The following is a 21,977-nucleotide window of genomic DNA, read 5'->3' as shown; positions in this document are numbered from 1 at the left end:
ACATGAAATTACAACACACGATATTTGACCTGATAACATTACAGAAAATGATAACATATCACCTCCAACTTGCTGACTGAGTGTGGTGACTCCATTCTGCGCTAGTGCATTGTAAAGCAATTCAGGTCAGTCGTTAAAAGGAGGTAAAGTGTAAAGCCCTGCTCATGACATACTCACCATCAAGGTGCATTTATATGAGAAGCATGATGACCCTTATTTTGCTGAAGCTTTATGATATATTTCAGTCAAACTTGTTTCTTGCTGCGACCCTCAAACAGCCGTCACTCAGTCCATTTATTTTTAGTTATAAATTGTATTGGACCAATAATTCAATACAAAAGGGGAAGAAATGTGCAATGCAATACACGAAGTTCTTGACATGTCTTCAAATTAAAATAACTGAAAATTACAATGCACTAAGCACACGACAGTCAACGGCATAAAATATGTTGTCTGATTATGTCTAATTAAAACGTGTACAATGAGCTAATAAAAAATGCTCATTCCAGCTTTCAAACATATTCCAATTCACTCAGAACGCTCAATTTTCAGAAACCCTTGGCCATGTATCTCTTGATGTAAGTATTTTTCTTTGCATTCTGGTACTTTTCGAGTGATTGTACACACGTCTACAAATACTATAATGCAGATAAAAACACATAGCCTGGATGAGCTATTCATGCCCAAAATTGTGAAACCTTGAAGAACAGCCCTGTGCAGTTTCCTAAATATTGTTCTTGTGTTCCGTATCTGACAAAGCAAAATTAAACATTTCCTGCTCATTCTGGTCATTTTCAAAATAACTTCTGTCAATCCAAACTCCTAAAACCCACGTATGGCAACAAAAGTAGGCGTCGAAATGACTGTGGGAGGGTGACTATGATTAGTGCAGCAGTTGCAATAGCACCTGGAGTCACGTGATTGCGGTACCTATTGACTTACAAGAGGAGTGAAGAGTTGAAGTAGACGTGGAAAACAGCCGATTTAGAGAGCAAGTTATGCCCACGGGATTCATGGGGAACAGAGTGTTGGTTGGTGAACAAATACTGTAAATGTAGCATGAACCATATCTGTGCACTTTTTCAAATACATGTTTTGACTCAAGCAGAAGAGCTCCGAGGTATTTTACGTTAATGCACACTGCTCTGCTGCCGATTTAAAACGTGCATTTTAAACACGGTGAGGCTTTGCAGTGTAAGTCGCCATGAAGAAATTCGCAAGGGAATATGCCCTTTCATTTAGCGCCTAAACCACAATGCTCATGTGCCTGCAGGACTGGCACTCTCCACCAGCCACACTCCCAGAATCTGAAGCAGGGTGTTCTTCACTCAAAGAACCAAGAAAACACATGAGTTCTAGAAGAGCAGATATTGTTTACCAATGACTATACCTGGCAGTTCCTCTTGAAGCCCAACTGTAGGCCCTCATCTTCAGACAGCAGGCCATGGCATATCCACATTTGAATGGACAGGTACACCTTAATTTTAACTTGGGAGATGAGCATATCTTTTCGATCCTACATCTCTGAACACTGGTCTCTGAGACATTCAATTCTACTTATGTAGTTTCCTTTAGTCTTCCTTTTAAGGGTGCCCTGATTATAGTCCATGTTATATATTTAATAGTTTTCGTGTTCACTTTTAGATCCTGGTATTTTAATAGTTCATAAGGTTGCGCTTCATTGACGGTCACCGGGCTGGTAACCCAAACATCGAATCTAGGTCTCGACAAAAATGAAGTACCGATAGACTCATTAATTACCACCAAAGTTTGACTAGAAGAGGAACTGCCAAGAATAGTCATTGGAAAACAATATTATCCTTGGAGACGCCCTGTGACTCACTGAGATCGATCTTCCTACCTTGTTTGTAACAGATTTATGACAAAGTGGAGGTCTGATACCGAGACACAATATTGATTTTTGCGAACGTCTCAAAACTCATGGGATTTATTTGAGAATTGAAATAAAATACAGGAATACACAGATCAGAAAACTCCACTGACAGATTCCACTCTAAATGTTCCTGCCATAGAGGTTTTTTTTTAAATGCTGTCAAGGATTCAAAGCTGTGTAACATTACAAGAATAGTGTACAATATTAACGGAAGCAAAATCAGTTTTGGGTGGTATACTTTCGAGAAAATCCTATTTAGTCAAATGGAGATGGTTCATCAGTGTTGTGTTCCTGATGATGTAGATACGAATCGCCACTGACAAACAGTCTCCCATTTGAATAAATGGGATTTGTGCACAGGTATTTTTGTCAATGCCGAATCTCCATCAACGACAGCAAAACATGTAAAGGATGCGTTTTGAAACTTGTGTCTATATACACTTGCACAAACCAAAAATACATTCCTGACCTCTGGAATTACAAAAAATAACTTTGAAAACGGTGTAATTGTTTTAAAGTGGCATTAGCCCTACACAATTGGTTTATGTTATGGGCCGAGGATCTAAGTGACTACAGTTCAGAGGGTCCACACTCAGGGGTGACTAGTCTCGCTACTGGTGGGTGGAGCAGATGGCTGTCTGACCCGCAGTGGCAGTTGGTGGTAGAGCTCACGGGCAAAGGGCAAAGAATGGAACCACTCACATCCTCCTCAGTATTTCTCAGCTTGGTTACTGTGCAGGCTACTTATATGCAGGAATTCAGCATGACATGACAGTCTATGGGGTATCAAAAGCATTGAAATATAGTGCAAAGAGGGAGTCTGCGCACAAGACAATGTTACTACTCAGCTTCAGCTTAGCTGGTAGTTTCTTGAGTAGCTTTCCTTCAGTCTCTATTGTAGAGCCCTCACTGGACTCCTTGCTCTAGTTAGGAGGTTCTAAGTAGACAAGGTACTCTGCTGCAGTGCAGGCCAGCATGTCTTCAGCAGAGTATACACCTTTGTGTTGGCCTTCAGAAAACAACCAGCTCCACATTCAGGAAGCACCACAACATGATCCACAGTTATGAGTTGGTACATAACTTCCCTGAGAAGAATGCTTGCTACTATTTACAGCACTTGCAGCACATGTGGCACCAAGGGAACTGGTTGCCATGTTGCATGGTCTCCTGTTGATTACACCCACCCATCATATGCACCAACCAGCGTGTTCACTACTGCTATGAGGATGAAAGTACAAATTAGCTTATTTGTTAATTTTATTTTTACATGGGCTTATGCTGTGGAATATCTAAATAGTACGTTTGTGAGAGGTTGGAAAGCTTCTTCTCTCAATTTTGCATAATTATTAAAACTACAGGTATCTAATAAACGTAAGAAACGTGTGCAGCTGTTTGTATTTATAAAATTAAAATAGAGTGCTCAAGACAAAAAGGGCAATTGGTGGCACTCGGCAGCAACTCATCTTGTCAACCTGCTGCTTGCTTCTCACCACCCTACTGAAATTCCCAGCTCAGTTCCCTTGCCCAAAAATTGCCCAACCTAACAGGGGCATGTTCCTGTTCTTCCTATCTGGCCTGTTTGCCTTACCAGCAGTGACCCTCAGGCCCCGTTTCAACCCTCAGGCACAACCCCAGCTGCATTCTCCAGCATCTACAGGTGCTCATGTGCAGCTTCTCAGATGCCACTGGAGCAGGACATGGTAAAGACTGCTACAGCATATGTAGTTAATAAAAATGGGAAACACTGGCTACTATGGGTAGCTGGGATTTTCTCATTTTTACAAGCTGCACATGTACAATTAATTTTATTTTCATTCACCTCAACTGAAAATCTCTTTCTAGTACGAATCTGCCAACAGTTGCACGCTTCTCTAGTAAACCCAAACAAGACAATTAATAGTTCTCACTTTGTCAGCTTAGTTCACGAAAAAACATGTAGTTAATAGAAAAATCCTTCTTCATTACACATTTAGCAAATATTTTATAAATGCATTTTTAAGGATATACATGGAAGCTTGGTTACAGTATATTAGGATAAAACAAAGCCAAGGGCATGGAAGACTTGAACTTAAAAATCTCTTACCAAGGTTGAACTCCAGCTTTGGCTCCTTTAAGAACTTCTGAATACCTATTCGTCAAAACAGAAAAAAATGTTCAGTAACGGTTCATAATGTGTCATAAAATCAGTTTATTAATAGTCCAAATCATACTATCTGCAGAGAACAAAGGACTGCAAACCGTGGCTTGCATATAGCCCTTTTCTCCTTTACTTGCAAACAATAATCATATTGGTAATTCCCTGAAGTCCGGTAATAGGCTCTCCTTCAAACAGAGGGTCTCTCTTAAGTAGGGTACGCAAAGTTCGAAGGTATCTGAAATTTTGTTGAACTTCTTGAGCTTTGAGATGTGCAGATTATAGAAAAATAAAAGAAGGAAGCTTTCAGATGTCCTTTGCAGCAGTGAAAAACAGACTGCTGTTGCAAGGGGCTGCCGGTGGACTAATAATGGCAGTCCCCTATCAAGGTCTCCTACTCTCATTTGTATTCTGTCCGTGCTCCTGATGCTTAAATTGTCACAGGTAACACTGCGTACCTTTCAGCCTGATAAGTATCTCATGGGCTAGTTCTATATCACCGTTCGCCCTCCCTGGAGCCCCAGCGCCCCAATCCAGGCTTTGGCCCTGTGCCCCTTCAGCCATGTGTCCAATTTCCAGTAGCTAGAAAGCAATCCATATGTGGGGCCACAAGCAGGGAATGTTTGCATTGGTCAAGTTGAGTGAAATTGGGAAACTCTGAGACTTCACTATCAGAAACACTTTAAATTTGTCAGACAGTTTAGACAACAGATAAATCCTTTGCTAGTCCAAATTTTGAAGTAGCATCTATGGTGTAACCCGAGTGAGGAATTTATTAGGTGCAGTAAATAACGCCTATAAAAAAGTAGTTTCCCTTGGGATGGGGTGAAGAACAAACATATGAAAGTGTCACGGACTACTCGTCGTTTATGTCTTTGGCCCACTGGAACTGCAGAGAGGTCTTGATTTTTGCAGGTTCTGCCTTGACCCAGGTAGGGGCGGACCTTTCCGGTAGCCACGGTGCTGCCGATGGAGGAACGCCAAAAGCAGTCCGTGGCCTCCAGAAGGAGTCCCAGAGGGAAAAAACCCAAAAGGGAAAAACCTCTAAGCAGAAACTCCATGGAACAAAAAAGAAGTAAAAAGGTAAGTCTTTCCAACAGGACAAAAATAGTACTGAAAAAAGCTCAAACAGGCTAGGAAAAAATATAACTGGCGAAGAAAGTAGCAGGAGTGAAGATCACCACCAAAGGAAGTGTTGGAGTGCAAGGAGAACAAGAATCACTCACCTTACATACCCAAGAACAGGAAGTGACCAACAGGAAGTAGAAAGGTACCATACTGGATTGGGAATAAATCATTGAAACATATAACATATAGAGAAAGACACCATGTTGAAAAAGGTTCTGAGAGAGCGTAGCTTATGTAATCAATATTAACATGAAATGATTATGAACTAATGTGTAACAATGCCGCACAGAAAATGTATTAATGTATTTTGCCGTAACGTGCGCTTGAAATGTGGCCACAGGGAGTTGCCGTCAATATTTGCAGGGACTAATGAAACTGACTAATAATTATAAAATGTTATATTAAGAGATGATTTGAACTAATAATAATAAGTTATACGTTAAGGTTTTGCTAATAAGTCATTAGGCCTTAGTTCGCATGAGTCGAGGCCTAAGCTGCCTGGTTTTCATATAAAATGTGTTTTTTAATGTGCAGTGTGCTGACTTGCTGAAGGACATGAACTCTTGTTTTTCTCCAAACTAGAAGCTGGATGTAACTGTAGTAGATCCGTTCTCATGAAATTCGACTTGCTTGTAGAAACAATTTAGCTGAATGCAACACTGTAGACCACTAGCAGGTACAAGGTCGCCTGAACCAGTACAGACAATGGAGCCACTGACTGAAGATGTGCAAAGGACCATGAGAGTATGAAATCATACCGGACATTGCACCCGCTAAAGACGTCAATCATAAGGACCAATAAACTACGTGAGAAGAGTTATGGGGTGACAAATTTGATGAGCTAATTTGAAGTCAATTGGATAGAGATAGTGGGGTGCAACCACTCATCCAACCAAAATTTAGGGGAATGTACAACGAAAATGGAATAAAAACCCTTGACACCAGGAAGTAAGATAGAACAGGAGAGAATAGGAGACTAGGAGAGAGTTAGGGAGATGCTGATGCGATTTGCTATGACCCAGACACTTTGTCACTCTGCATAGTGACTTTGCTGTTTGGTTCTTAAAACCGTTCTTGCCTTATATTTGCCCGTTTACACTTTACCTCCTTATGAGGGAAGTGCCCCTTTTACCCGATTGCTGAATTCCTCTTTTGACAGAGACCATAGCTGGATGTTTTCTAAATTGGTGTTACTAAATTGTTTTGCATGAAGCCCAACATGCCAATGCTAATTTGAGGTTAGTAGAGGGATTCACTAAACTGACGCAAATAGACAAATGACTGAATCTATGCTTTGTTGAATAACGTGATGATGATACTCTGCTAAAGATAACCTATGCTGACACCGTGTTATATTCTAATGTTTGTGATAATTGCTTTGATGAAATCTTACCAGAGTTGCCATATTGTGACTATGCTAATGTGTTTCTTGGTTTTGAGATTAATAAACTTGCTAGTAGAATTGTAATCAATAGGGAATAAACTTCACAAAATCATATTAAACTGGTGTGGTTATTCATGACTGAAAGGTCATGGTGGTTTGCAAATTCTATTAAATGTCTTTGATTAATTTGAATTGTCGTATTACTGTGAACTTTGAGGACATTATTGATACATTGATTGACATGCTGATTAGCTATCTCGTCCTAAGGTGTCTTCAATCAGGGTGAAAAGATTCATTGGCCTAAAACAAGTCCCAAAGTGAGTAAATTAGTCATAAAGGGACGCGTTAGCAGTTCTGGTAGCAGAGCGACGGTTTAGGCCCTTTGAGGCCCTAGGACGGAGGAGCATTGTTTAAATTGTTTGTTTTTTTAGATAATGCAAATTAGAGGTATGATGTGTTTCTAAATTCCCCATGACTTGCCCGGAATCTCGGAGCCTGCCTAAGTGAGTTGGGTATGTTCTCGGCGTTTTAGCATGTGTGGTGTAGAATTTGAGCTTGCTCAGTTTATGCATATTGCAGGTGATTTATGAAGTCTGTGTGGATTTAGGCCAGGTAATGTTGCTTTAGTAGTAGTGGGCATACTCCGCAGTATGAGAGTAGGGAAGTCGGCGAACTTCATGTGAGTGTGGCGCTTTGTGCTCAAAATTATCCATGTGGTTGTTGGTGTTGTACGGACCCGTCGTGGTCTAAGACTCCGGAGTATATTGACAAGTGTAGGAGACACTTGGGTTTATGTTGTAATTTGTGCGGTTGAATAGGTCAATCGGGCGTGGTTGACAAGTCGAGTTTGAGTTAAATTGTGTGAATGAAACCTTTGATGGAGATTTGGCAAGTTCTAAAGTGCACTAGAATAAACCATTGACAAGTCGAGAGTAGGATTTGCGGGTCGAATTCTGCTTGCGAGTGCGGGAGCTGAGAAGGAGAGAGTAGCAAGTGAAATCTCTGTAAAGTTCTGAAGCGATAGTGTTACCCTTCCTGTAGTAAACCGGCAAATTTGGGTTTTGTTGTTAAAGGTGCTCGCAATATATTGCATTAGTTTGCGTATGGAGAGGACAAGCCGCAAGACTTTGTCAGCGGCAGTGTGTGAGTGTGACGTCAGTGGTGCAGCGCTGGGATAGGTCAGTTGCTGAGAGGGGTCGCGCACGGATTGGCAGCCGTCCGTGAGAGGCAATTGGTTAAGAAAGGTGGGTGAAGAGTGTTCTGGGAATTAAAGTCACTTTCTGATTAGATTTTAAACAAAATAAAAGACGCAAAAAAAATGTTTTTCAAGGCGCTAAAGAGTGCTTTGAAGGGAGATACATATATTATGGCGAGTGAAGGGGAGCCTACACTGCCTGAGGGTACTCCAGCTTATATTGTAATGGAGGAAAAGGGAGTCGCGCCATGTCTTTGGATGAAGCAGTGGTGCAAATTAACAGAGAAGGAGGGATGTTTAGCGTTTCCGGAGCATGGAACGTTCAATACAAGAATTTTAGAGACCAGATCAGTATGAGGCATTAGCAGTCTGGTATTTAATGGCCATACGACAAAGACAGCAACATTTTTAAAAAAGAATGAAAAGGGCAGAAAAGACTTTAGCGGAGGCTAGATGGGACAATGAGAGCAGGATGTGGAGAAGAGGAATAGTTGACGGACTTAAATTGTTTACGGCAATAACCCAGGAAGATGAGACACAGGGAAAGAAAGCCACTTGTAAGACAGACAAGGGCTCTAGCAAGTCAAAAGAGACTCAGAGGTCTTGGGTAGATGAAGATGATTCAGACGACAAAGAATTTCCTAACCAGTTGTTACATGAGAATAGAGGGATAGAGGTGCAGACAAACAGTGATGATGAAGGGGACGATGGTCAGTTTCCAGAATTAGAGATAGAGACCCCACATGAAGAATACCCTTTGATAACCTTATTCCCGATGCTTACAGTATTTGACTTGCCACCTGAGTTGCAGGGAACAGTGACAGAGAAAGTGTGGGACCTGACAGGAAAAGAAGTGGGATTAATAAAGGGGGTAGAACCAGTCAAAGTACAGGTAAAGCCAAATGCAGTGTTTCCTCAGGTTCTGCAGTACCACATGGCACAAGATGTCCTCATACAAGTAGCGCAAATAATTGCGGACTTTGTGAAGCAAGGGGTTTTGAAGGAAGTGCTGAGCAGCCTGTGTAATTCACCAATAATGGGTTTGAAAAAGCCTTGTGGAAAGGTCCGAATTGTGCAAGACTTGAGGAAAATAAACAAGATTGTGGTAAAATGCTGCCCCATAGTACTAAATCCAGATGTGATCATGTTTCAGGTTCTGTGTGATGCAGAGTGGTTCACAGTTGTGGATTTGTCTCAAGCATTCTTTTCGGTGCCTCTTAATGAGGATAGTCAATTTCTCTTTAGTTTCAAATTCCTGGATTAGGTGTACAGTTTATGCAGAATTCCTCAGGGGTTTTCTGAGTCGCCTTCCATCTTCAATCAGATATTGAAGAAGGACTTGGAGTCATTAGAACTGCCTTTCAGTTCGACTCTAGTACAGTACATTGATGATTTGTTAATTGCATCCAGAACAAAAGATGACTGCAGATATGACACAATTGCCCTACTGAACCATTTGGGAAAGAACGGACATAAAGTGTCCCCAAAGAAGCTACAATACCGTCAGAGAGAAGTGAAGTACTTAGGTCACCTGATTGAGAAAGGGTCGAGAAAAATATCCAAAGAAAGAGTGACAGCCATATTCCAGATGAATCCCCCGACAACCAAGAGAGATGTCAGAATGTTTTTGGGAATGGTGGGCTATTGTCAATGGATTCCCAACTTCTCGATTATCTCTAAACCTTGGGTAAAATTGACAGTTAAAGAGGTGCAGGATGACCCAGGTCCCATAATCATGTCAGAGAAAGAGATGGAGGCATTCATGGAATTGAGAGACTGTATGTGCAGGGCACCAGCTTTAGGTATGCCTGATTACGTGAAGCCTTTTCTACTGTTTTACCATGAACGTGATGCTTGTTCTTTGTCTGTTTTGACACAGGTCCATTGAGGTGCAAACCGCCCAGTAGCATATTTTTCAGCTACTTTGGACCCAGTCGCAGCAGCCTTACTGGGTTGTTTGTGTGCAGTTGCAGCCGTTGGTCAAAGCCTCACACAGTGTGAAGGCATAGTGATGGGACATCCCTTAACAGTAATGGTTCCACATTCAGTTGAAATTCTGTTAACTCGAACCAAGACGCAGCACATGACAAATGCTAGGTTGACTAAGTATGAGACAATCATACTGGGGTCACCAAATGTGTCCCTCAAGAGATGTACTGTATTGAAACCGGCAACTTTACTTCCTATTGAAAATGCAAACATTAATGATGCTGAGGAAGTAGAACAAGATTGTCTTGAGGTAACAGAACTATGCACCAAACCAAGACCTGACATCAAAGATACCCAATTGGAAGAAAATGACTACATTATGTTTGTTGATGGTTCATGCTTGAGAGACTCAGTAGGATTACTGAGAGCTGGATATGCCGTGTGTACAATCACCGGTATTCTAGAAGCTTCTTGGCTCGAAAGAGTGTACTCTGCTCAAGTAGCTGAATTAATTGCCCTTACTAAGGCATGCCACGCAGCTGAAAACTTGAAAGTCACTATCTATACTGACAGCAGATACGGATTTGGAATTGTATATGATTTTGGCCAACTATGGTCACAGAGGGGTTTCATGACCTCTTCCGGTTCACCAGTGAAAAATAACAAAAAGATTAAGGATTTGTTGCATGCAATTCAGTTACCTCTTTGTTACAAAAAGTAAATCCACGGATCCAAGACTTGTTGGTTAAGTCTTTATTGTACTACATCCACAACAGTGCCTGCTGCTTACTTGCTTCTTCCTTCTCTTCCCAACCGTCCCTCCAAGAATCCTCAGGACATCTCCCTTCCATTCTCTGACATCATTGGTCAATGATGTCAGAGTCTAGCCAAGACCACAACACATCTTCTTCCCATAAAAACAGTAAACTTAACTTATCCATATTACAATAACGTTATAACACATTGATAAAAAGAATACAATGGAAGGGAAAACAAATAAAGTTAACACAATGCAAAACCATAAAAAAGAACAAAATATAGTAAACTCATTTGTCAAAAATGTAACTAAAACTAATGCAATGGAAATAAAAATGGAATATTCCAAAATGATCAAATATGTAATCACACACACAAAGAGCCTCTTTAACATGTAAAATCCTCTAAGTATTTGGGAGTTGTTTTATTCCTTACACTCCTTCTAATCTTCTCTCCAGGATCAGGATCAGATCCACCAATATTTTCCTCCTTGCACATTCCCTCAGTCATTGGTCCAACATTCTCACATTTGGCTAAGCGCGACATGCTCAACACATCACCCCCTTCCAGAACAACAACATTCCTTCTCACTTGCACAATCTTCTTCGGTCCCATAAACTTAAACGTCCCTTTCCTTGACCAAAAAGGTTTCTTAACATATACCATGTCACCTACATGCCAAAACCTTTGATGAGCACCATGTTTCACATCAAATGCTTCCTTATATTTTGCTTGATTTGCAATAACTTTGTGTCGGAATACCTCTTTACCATCCAGTGAATCCCCAATCTCTTTATCAGCTAACAACCACGGAGGATTAAGTTTAGAACCCGCCAATCTACCTCTCAATATTCTAAAAGGAGACATACCAGTAACGGCATTAGGAGCATTCCTGTGGGCCCACAACTTCTCCCTGAGGACCGTTTTTAAAGGAATACCTTTGTCCATGGCAGTCTGTGCACTAACTACTACCAACTGGTTCATTTTTTCAACTAACCCATTGGCCTGGGGGGAATATAAAGCAGTGCGAAAATGAGAGATAGCTAAATTGTTAAGGAAATTCTTCATTTCCGATGAGATAAATTGCACACCATTATCAGTGACAATCACTTTTGGAATACCCTCACATGCAAAGACATCAGTTAAGAACTCTATGACAACTTTAGTGGTAATAGCACTCACACAACTAGCAGTGACCCACTTGGACATATAGTCAACTAACACAATTGCTAATTTCTCATTGTGAGGTAAAGTTTCAAACGGACCCACAATATCTAATCCAAGTTTGCACCACGGTTCATCAGGAACACGGACCGGGGATAAAGGAGCAGTTCTTACACTCTTGGATTTATCACTCCTCGCACAATATATACAATTTTTTACAACTGCTTCAACTTGTTTATCTAGACCTGGCCACCAATAGCATTCTCTGACACTGGCTTTGGTTAAATTCCTGCCTAAATGTCCCTCATGAGCTAAATTGATCAGTTTCTCATGCAATCCAATTGGAGGAACCAATCTATCACATCTGTAGAGATCATTTCGAACAATACTCAATTCATCTTTGACATTCCAGAACGGTTTAACACCATCCGGACAGTTACACAAATCAGGCCAACCCTTCACAACATATTCAAAAATTAGCATGCGAACAGTGTCTCGTTCACATTCTGACTCCCATCCTTCCTTATCAATAGCTGGTTCTTTAATCCACAAAATTGGAATCTGATCATCCGTAGTACAGTCCGTCAAAGGTAATCTAGAAAGGAAATCTGCTGGAATGTTTTCCTTTCCTGGTAGGTATTCTACATGAAAATTATATTCCATCAAATCTTCTACCCAACGTTTGATACGTGGAGTTGTGTTTTCTATATTACAGCATGAAAACATCTGCACTAAAGGTCTGTGATCACTTCTAAGTACAAAGGGTAACCCCCATAGATAGTACTTAAAGTGATTAACTGCCCAATTGCATGCTAAAGCTTCCCGCTCTATTACTGAATAGCGGACTTCTGCCTCTCTAAGAGATCGAGAAGCAAAAGCCACCACTTTCTCTTCACCATCAACCAACTGTGAGAGGACTGCACCCAATCCCTTCAGGCTAGCATCCGTAGACAGCAAAGTTCTTCTCTTGGTATCAAAATGACCCAGAGTAGGCATCTCTCCAATTCTGGATTTAACAATGTCAAATGCCTCCTCACACTCCGAGGTCCACACAAAATCCACGCCTTTCTTTAGCATAGTTCTTAAAGGTTGTACCACACTCGCAAAGTTTCTAATGAACTTCGAGTAGTATTCTGCTAAACCAAGAAATGAGCGCACTTGATCTCTGTCAGAAGGAGTAGGCATTGATATGATAGATTTTGCCAATGTCACTTTAGGTTTAATACCATCACCAGATATGGTGTGCCCTAGATAAGAAACTGTTCCCACCTTGAACTTGCACTTTTCTTTTTTTAATGTTAACCCTTTATCCTTTAATCTCCTCAAAACTGCTTTGAGAACAATATTATGCTCCTCTTCATCTTTACTATAAATCAGCATATCATCTTGGAAGAATAAGACAGAACTCAAACCCTTAAGCACTTCTTTCATTATTCTTTGGAAACATGCAGCAGCCGACGCTAAGCCGAAAGGCATCCTAATAAACCTAAAAGCTCCCAAAGGCGTAACAAAAGAAGTTAAGTGTCTTGAGTCTTCATGAAGCAAAATTTGATGGTAGGCCGCAGATAAATCCAACACACTAAATACCTTGGCTTGTGAAAGCATAGTTAAAGTTTCATTAATATTTGGCAAAGGTTGACGGTCTACCCATATGCACTGGTTGAGACCTCTCAAGTCCACACACATTCTAATTTTAGAACCATTGTCCTTGGGGACTAAAACAATGGGAGCCAACCATTCCGAAGCTTCAATTTCTTCTATAACTCCCAAACTCAGCAGCCTGTTAAGCTCATCCTGCAACGGAGACAACATCAAATGAGGCACTTTCCTTACTTTATGTACTACTGGTTTGGCAGAAGATTTCAAAATAATCTTATGCTTGAAATCCGCCAACACCCCTAATTTGTCACTGAACACTTCAGGAAATTCGTTCACAATTGAATCATCACTTCCTATATGAGATATAGAAAGAACTTGTTCAGGGGAATTTGGGTCGAGAATAATGCCCAGATCTTTTTGATGTCTCCACCCCAACAAGTTATCTCCTCGTTTGGCCACATAAATTTTCCCTACAGTTTCACGTCCCTTGAATTTGATTGTCATCAATGAATAGCCAAATAAATCAATTCTCTGTCCACCATAGCCTATGGGGTTAATGTCTGGAGGGAAAAGTTCAGTGTGGTCATTACCAAAAATTGTCTCCCAGTTTTTATCACCTATTAAGGTAAAAGGAGATCCTGAATCTGCCAGGACAGGAACAACCTTACCATCAATCTCTATATCACATTTTGGCATCACTAACTTGGTGTCACTACTTATAGTATCAGGACACTTCACATTTAAGATCAATTGTTGACTTGACATTGCTTCATCTATTACATTTATCTTTAAATTTTTACAAACTTTAGCTAAATGTCCTTTCTTCCCACAATTCCTGCAGTTGACATTCCTAGCAAAACATCTCGGATTGTTTGCTAAATGTCCAGAACTGCCACATTTATAACATTTAAGTTTGGGCTCTTTGGGCATGTCGCTGCCCCCTTTTAGATGACTTGCCACTGGTCTTTGTATGATATTCCTCTCTTGTAAACCTTCTTGGGTAGAAATTTTAGCTACCGCCGGATTACCCGGAAAGTCAGCTAAACAGTTCGAAGTGGTGTTCTTCATTTCCTTGACCCAGGAAGCAGCATGCTCCAAACTCTCCACAATAGCAACAGCATCCTCTAGGGAGGGATTTTTCGCTAATAACTTTTCTTGCACTCTAGGATTATTGGTACATCTTACCAGTTGATCCCTGATAAGAGAGTCAGTTAAACCAGCAAAATCACAAGTCTGTGCCAGTGTTTTTAGAGAAGCAACGTAATTTCCCACTCTTTCATCTCTAGCTTGTATTCTCATGAAGAATTTATGTATTTCCATGACTACATTTATTCGGGTATCAAAATGTTTCTTCAATATCATGACTGACATATCATATACATCCCTAGGATCGCCATCTGCATGCCAATCATAATTGGATCAAGGCTGTCATAGATATTCCTCCCTTCAATACCTAAATTATGCAGAAGAATTCCTTGTTTCCTTGCTGGGGAAAATTTTTCACCACCAATGCCAATCAAGTAAGATTCAAAAAGGTTAATCCATTTTTTCCACGGTAACACAGGTTCCCCACGTTCAGATAAAAATTGTGGTGGTTGGGCCAAACTGAGAGTAGCCATATGAGACATAGTGCAGAAAATATGCTCCAAGATAAATCAGATAAATAAGAAAATAGATCAATAAATAAATAGCAATACAATGAAATGTTCAAAACCTCTAAATACTGAGATCAAGAATACTATATTATTCACATATTGACATCTTTCTATTTTACTACATACAACATTACCAGGAAACAAAGTATATGAAAATACGTTTTTTTTTTTTTTTTTTTTTTCCACTGAAAACAATGAGTTAGCAGTCTAGATACTGTCAAGCTGTAAAACACACGAGATCTGACATTCGCGCCAGTCTCGCGATGTAATAAGGTGAAAACAAGTGTTGGGAAGCGTCGTGTCACGTTGCCAAAACAGAGTCTTGAAATGCTGCTGAACGCATGTAATGGTAAGATTCCTGCTTCTTCTTTAACTTCGGCGCGCGTGCCTTGAAATACTGTTAAAATCGCACGCGCAGCGCGCGTGCAATGGCAGGATCCTGCTTCTCCTTTGAACTTCGGCGCGCGTTCGAGCGTCGCTACAATTCCGCTCAACACGCGCTTAAAACAACTGTTGCCACACAGCAGGGGGAATTTTTTAAAATGTTAATGTCCAATAAACCTTGTGAGTTGTTCAAAATTGTTAACTCATGCCTTTCCTCAATTGCAGCTAAGAATGTTCCATACCACTCTATTGATTTATGTGAAGAGCTTTCTGTCTTCCATTTTTAAGAAAGTTCAATCCATCAAAGAGCACTTTCCTGCACAGGACTCCGTAGGTCCACAGGCCTTTTCATATCATGCTGGCCCTATTCTTACTAAATTAGACTACATATCTTTAGAGGAATCAGCAGCTGAGCTTAAAAAAAACCAAAAAACTGCCAAATACCTTTTCTTTTCGTCCGTCGCAACTCAACAAGTTCACAGTGCGCACAAGCCTGTGGCGCACTCGACACAGTTTCAGAACACTAAAATGACAGCTCCTATTACTGCCACACAGGAGCACTCAAAACATCAGGATAACGCTGAAATCAACACAGCTCCTCTTCTCAAATGTAAGATCTTGATAGAAGCCCAGCCGACAGTCTATCACACGCCAGGTTCGGTGGATGCTGTAGCACCTCGTCGCCACTGTTACAAAAAGTAAATCCACGGATCCAAGACTTGTTGGTTAAGTCTTTATTGTACAACATCCACAACAGTGCCTGCTGCTTACTTGCTTCTTCCTTCTCTTCCCAACCGTCCCTCCAAGAATCCTCAGGACATCTCCCTTCCATTCTCTGACATCATTGGTCAATGATGTCAGAGTCTAGCCAAGACCACAACACTCTTGAAATTGCCGTGGTGAAATGCAATGCTTATGTTATGTCACAAGACTTTGTGTCAATGGGAAACGGCAATGCAGACCAAGTTGCAAGGTTTTGTGCATTGAACTGTATATCGTTTCGAGACCAGTGGGAGTTGTTACCTGAAACTGAAAATGAGACATGCTTAAATTTTGCATTAAGAGTGGTTGACACATTAGATGAGCTAAAATCACTGCAAGGACGTGCCGGCAAAGAAGAGAAACGCTCCTGGCAGAGAATGCAATGTGTACAGAGAGCTGATGACTTATGGGTTTCAGAGGAGGGGAAAATGGTTTTGCAAAACAGTCTTCTGTCACAGTTTGTGAGGTTATATCATGGCCAAGCCCATATAGGGAGAGACGCAATGATCAGGTTGTTCAAAATCGATTGGTTCAATCCAAAATTCAGACAAGCTGCAGGGGTTATCTGTCACAGGTGCATCATCTGTCAGCAGATGAATACAGGAAAAGGGACTGTGGTGAATATGAGCCAAGTTGGGAGAGCTGGTGGTCCATTTAGCAGGATGAAGATGGATTTCATTGAAATGCCTGTGTGTGGAGGACTGAGGTATGTGTTGGTGATGCTGTGTGTTTTCAGTCACTGGATTGAAGCTTACCCTACATGTAGGAATGATAGTCTCACAGTAGCAAAGTTGCTGCTTAGGGAGTTGATACCACGTTTCGGATTCCCGATCTCTTTAGAATCAGATAGGGGCAGACACTTCGACAATGAGGTGATTAAGCTCTTGTGTGCTGCATTGAACATTGAGCAGAAGCTACATTGTAGCTATCATCCCGAAGCATCAGGACTAGTGGAACAGATGAATAGTACCTTAAAGTTGAGAATGGCAAAAATGTGCGCAGCTACCAATCTGAAATGGCCAGATGCAATGCCCTTAGTACTGATGTCAATGAGAAATACACCTGACAAGAAAACAGGACTATCTCCACATGAGATTCTGATGGGTCGAGCTATGCGATTACCCGCAGTGCCTGCAAATGCTCTTGTGAATATCACAGATGATATGGTGTTGGACTACTGCAAGGGTCTGGCTCATGTGATCTGCTCTTTTTCTCACCAGGTAGAGGCTACCACGTTGCCACCGATAAGCGATCCAGGTCACACCCTGAAAGCCGGTGACTGGTTGTTGTCAAGAAACATATGAGGATGTCGTGTTTGGAACCGCGTTGGAAGGGGCCATATCAAGTAATATGCTGTGAAATGTGCAAGCCTTCCAAATTGGATACATAGCCAGTCACACAAAGAAGGTGATGTGTCCGACCAATGAGGAACTTGAAGTATCCAAAACAACAGCTGCAGAAAAGGAAGTCTTAGAGCCGGAGAGTATTCAAAGGGGAACTGAGACTGAAGGAGAGCCCACTGAGGACGGCTTAGTCACTCAAAGTGAGTTCCAGAAGGGTGACAGTGAGCCTATCTCAGCTGAGGTAACAGGGGAACCAACGCAAAGAGAGGTTCTCCCAGAAGCAGACGGATACGGGTTTGAAGTTGAGCCCGTAACAGACCCTGAAGGTGAAGGGGAAGAAGCAGAGGGAGGTCAAAGTGCACTGACTCCTCCTGAGCCGCTTGCAGGTCCATCAAGAGAAAACACCATAGCACAAGAGGAGGGCTCTGTTCAACGTTCTGAAAGGCCAAGCAGGAAGAAAACACATAAAGGAGAAAACTGGCCGAAGCCACAAGCTGCAATGGAGAAAGTGGTCCCTTGTGATACAATAGAGGAAGAAGTTGACACAACCAGAAAAGAGGATCTCAGTGAAGGAGAGTCGCAGAGTGAACGCAAACTGAAAAGAAAAAGAGTCGCAAACAGAAGGTACGCAGGTCCTGGATGGGCGTATGTAACATCTGCTGAATGGCAACAAGAATTCTTTGCGTTTAGCACCTGAATTCACCTCTAGAAAAAGACTGTGTTAAAAAAATATTTAAATTGAAATTGAAAGCTGAGAAGCTGAGAAAAGAGACTGATAAATTACCGGATGTGACACTGATAACCTGAATAGACTTTGAAAAATCGATTATGACAAGCTGCTAAACCTGATTTGATAAAAGGGTCCTGGAATAAGTGAAACGCTGTAAATACTTGCTGAGAAAAAGAGACTTTGCATTGAGAAAAAAAAAAAGCTTTTATATCGGCTTCAAGCTGATTGTTTCCTTTGTATTATTCTGCTATCTGATTCTTTACAGATCATGAGTTACACTAAAAGTAACAATAAAAAGGGTAGGATGTGTGGTTGGTTGAGTGCCATTCTAGGTATTGTATGTGCAATAATAATTATAGGTGTGATTGTGGGAATGCCATGGATGGATAAGAAAGTGACTAACAATGCTTCAAATCCTGAGACTGCTACATTAACACCATGGGAGAAGTTTGAGCAGGATGCAAAATATTTACATGAAGGAACTAATCCAAAAGGGGAACTATCTACTAATGTCTTCTATCGCTTGTTGAATGAGTATGTTGACACAATGGATGCAAAGAATTGTTATGTATGCACAAAGATTCCTTCATCAGTACAAGAAGGAGTTACTTACCATAGTCTGCCGCTAACTTATGGGATACGCTGTAGTTTGCTGTTAACAAGGTTCTATGATCAAGAACATGTGCAATACTTTTACTCTAACTTAGATGTAGTGTTTTCCTTTGGGTCTGTGATTGAGTTGCTAAATAAATTAGCTAAAGAACACAGCATAAAATTAGTTAGGGGTTTCTTTGAGCCAACACTGACATTTGGAACAGCTTATGCACACCCCAATAATCTAACCTGCTTACTAACGCCTGTAGAGAAGAGCTTCTTAGATCACACTGATGATAGACGAAAGGCATTAAAGGAAAGGCTAGAAAAAGGGTTAGAAAAACGCACGCTTGCAAATGATTATGCTTATACCGCAATAAAGACACTGGGCAAATTAACTATAGATGCATTACATGTAGGTAGGCTTTGTATATATAGGCCGAAATCTGAGCATGACACATTATTTGTGGGAATGAGTGAGTGCAGGCATGTGTTTTTGCTTCAGAGTAAATGGACATTCATGTTAAATGGACATGATCCAGCGATCCCTGGGATCTATTATATATGTGGGCATGATGCTTATTACCGTCTTCCAAAGGGATGGTATGGGACATGTTATTTGGGAATAGTTTTTCCAAAGATCTACCAGATTTATGATTTAAAGCAAATTCCTAAAATGTCTGAATTACAACATACTAGACAAAAGAGAGATTCAGCGGCTGCTGTCGTTGGTGACAAATTTGGAGCCATAATTCCTTCAGTAGGGGTTATCTTAAACTCTATAAAGATTTGAAAGTTGTTTACTATTGTGGATAACATGCTGACAAACTTCACAGGGGCTATACTCCTGATGGATATTGAACTTGCTGCGGAAAGAGCTACGACTCTTCAAAACCGGCTTGCTTTGGACATTCTTTTAGCAAAGAGTGGCGGAGTCTGTAAGATGCTTAATGAGCGCCATTGTTGTGCATTCATACCAGATAACAGCAAAAAGATTAGAGGTATGCAGGTATGCTTACTAACCTAACAAGAGATAGTGCAGATCTGAAGGAGCTGAAGGAACCTGGAGTTTGGGAGAAAGTTGAGAGAGGAATTACCAGAGTAGGGAATTGGTTTAGTAATATTTGGAATGGGGTCCTTGCAAAAATAGTAGGGGGTCTACTGATTGTTCTGATTTGCTTATTGGGATTATGGTTATCATGTAAAGTCAATGAAAGAATTAAAAGAAATCTGACAAAACGAAATAAAAGAAATGAAGAAAATGAAAGGGAGAAAATGTTCAATTAAATTTGGGAAAGCTCACACAAAGGGGAAGATGTTGAAATGCGCATAATGCGAAAAGTGAAAGGTTGAAAAGGGAAAGGTTTGTGTGATGACAAGTGTCATCAGAGGAGGGACTGAGAGAGCGTAGCTTATATAATCAATATTAACATGAAATGATTATGAACTAATGTGTAACAATGCCGCACAGAAAATGTATTAATGTATTTTGCTGTAACGTGCGCTTGAAATGTGCCCACAGGGAGTGGCCGTCAATATATACAGGGACTAATGAAACTGACTAATAATTATAAAATGTTATATTAAGAGATGATTTGAACTAATAATAATAAGTTATACGTTAAGGTTTTGCTAATAAGTCATTAGGCCTTAGTTCGCATGAGTCGAGGCCTAAGCTGCCTGGTTTTCATATAAAATGTGTTTTTTTAATGTGCAGTGTGCTGACTTGCTGAAGGACATGAACTCTTGTTTTTCTCCAAACTAGAAGCTGGATGTAACTGTAGTAGATCCGTTCTCATGAAATTCGACTTGCTTGTAGAAATATTTTAGCTGAATGGAACACTGTAGACCACTAGCAGGTACAAGGTCACCTGAACCAGTACAGACAATGAAGCCACTGACTGCGGATGTGCAAAGGACCACGAGAGTATGAAATCATACCGGACATTCCACCCGCTAAAGACGTCAATCATAAGGACCAATAAACTACGTGAGAACAGTTATGGGGTGACAAATTCGATGAGCTAATTTGAAGTCAATTGGATAGAGATAGTGGGGTGCAACCCCTCATCCAACCAAAATTTAGGAGAATGTACAACGAAAATGGAATAAAAACCCTTGACACCAGGAAGTAAGATAGAACAGGAGAGAATAGGAGACTAGGAGAGAGTTAGGGAGATGCTGATGTGATTTGCTATGACCCAGACACTTTGTCACTCTACATAGAGACTTTGCTGTTTGGTTCTTAAAACCATTCTTGCCTTATATTTGCCCGTTTACACTTTACCTCCTTATGAGGGAAGTGCCCCTTTTACCCGATTGCTGAATCCTGATGGCGAATCAACTGATGTCCTGAGTACGAAGACCGAACCTGAGTGCTGACCCAATACGGAGGGTAACTATAAGACAATGAAATTGTAATTGTCTGTTTGCTTTTCCTTTCTAGGTCCTTCTTTTGACAGAGACCATAGCTAGATGTTTTCTAAATTGGTGTTACTAGATTGTTTTGCATGAAGCCCAACATGCCAATGCTAATTCGAGGTTAGGAGAGGGATTCACTAAACTGACGCAAATAGACAAATGACTGAATCTAGGCTTTGTTGAATAACGTGATGATGATACTCTGCTAAAGATAACCTATGCTGACACCGTGTTATATTCTAATTTTTGTGATTCTTGCTTTGATGAAATCTTACCAGAGGTGCCATATTGTGACTATGCTAATGTGATTCTTGGTTTGAGACTAATAAACTTGCTAGTAGAATTGTAATCAATAGGGAATAAACTTCACAAAATCATATTAAACTGGTGTGGTTATTCATGACTGAAAGGTCATGGTGGTTTGCAAGTTCTATTAAATGTCTTTGATTAATTTGAATTGTCATATTACTGTGAACTTTGATGACATTATTGATATATTGATTGACATACTGATTAGCTATCTCGTCCTAAGGTGTCTTCAATCAGGGTCAAAAGATTCATTGGTCTAAAACGAGTCCCAAAGTGAGTAAATTAGTCATTAAGGGACGCATTAGCAGTTCCTATGGCATGCAGGGAGAAAGAAGGCATGCTGGGAAGAACAAAGAACATGGCAGCTGGAGAAGTGCATACATACAGGAGGAAAAGAAGAAAAAAGAAAAGAAGGAAGGAAAAAGGATTGACTCATGAGGTAAGTGAGAGGTGTGGGGGAGGTGTCCAGGAAAATAATGAGGGCGCCGCACCCACAACTCGCCGAGGCCCCATGCCCAATTTGGGGCCTCGACAAAAATAGAGAATGGCAGGGGTGTGGCACGCCCGGCCGCCACAGATCGCGGCCGTGCCCCGAG

General features: G+C 40.9%; 1 protein-coding gene across 2 annotated transcripts in view; it reads right to left on the bottom strand.

Moving 5' to 3' along the window:
- Positions 1-21,977, bottom strand: part of INPP4B (inositol polyphosphate-4-phosphatase type II B) — a 2,522,842-nt gene that overhangs the window by 2,467,121 nt on the left and 33,744 nt on the right. For both annotated transcript variants that reach the window (XM_069242568.1, XM_069242569.1), the window contains exon 2: positions 3,978-4,022. In XM_069242568.1, the coding sequence (XP_069098669.1) occupies positions 3,978-4,022 (45 nt within the window). The remainder of the gene's footprint in view (positions 1-3,977; positions 4,023-21,977) is intronic.

Source organism: Pleurodeles waltl, chromosome 1_2, assembly GCF_031143425.1.
Source record: "Pleurodeles waltl isolate 20211129_DDA chromosome 1_2, aPleWal1.hap1.20221129, whole genome shotgun sequence".
Taxonomy (NCBI): domain Eukaryota; kingdom Metazoa; phylum Chordata; class Amphibia; order Caudata; family Salamandridae; genus Pleurodeles; species Pleurodeles waltl.
This window is presented reverse-complemented; position numbering and strand designations above follow the sequence as displayed.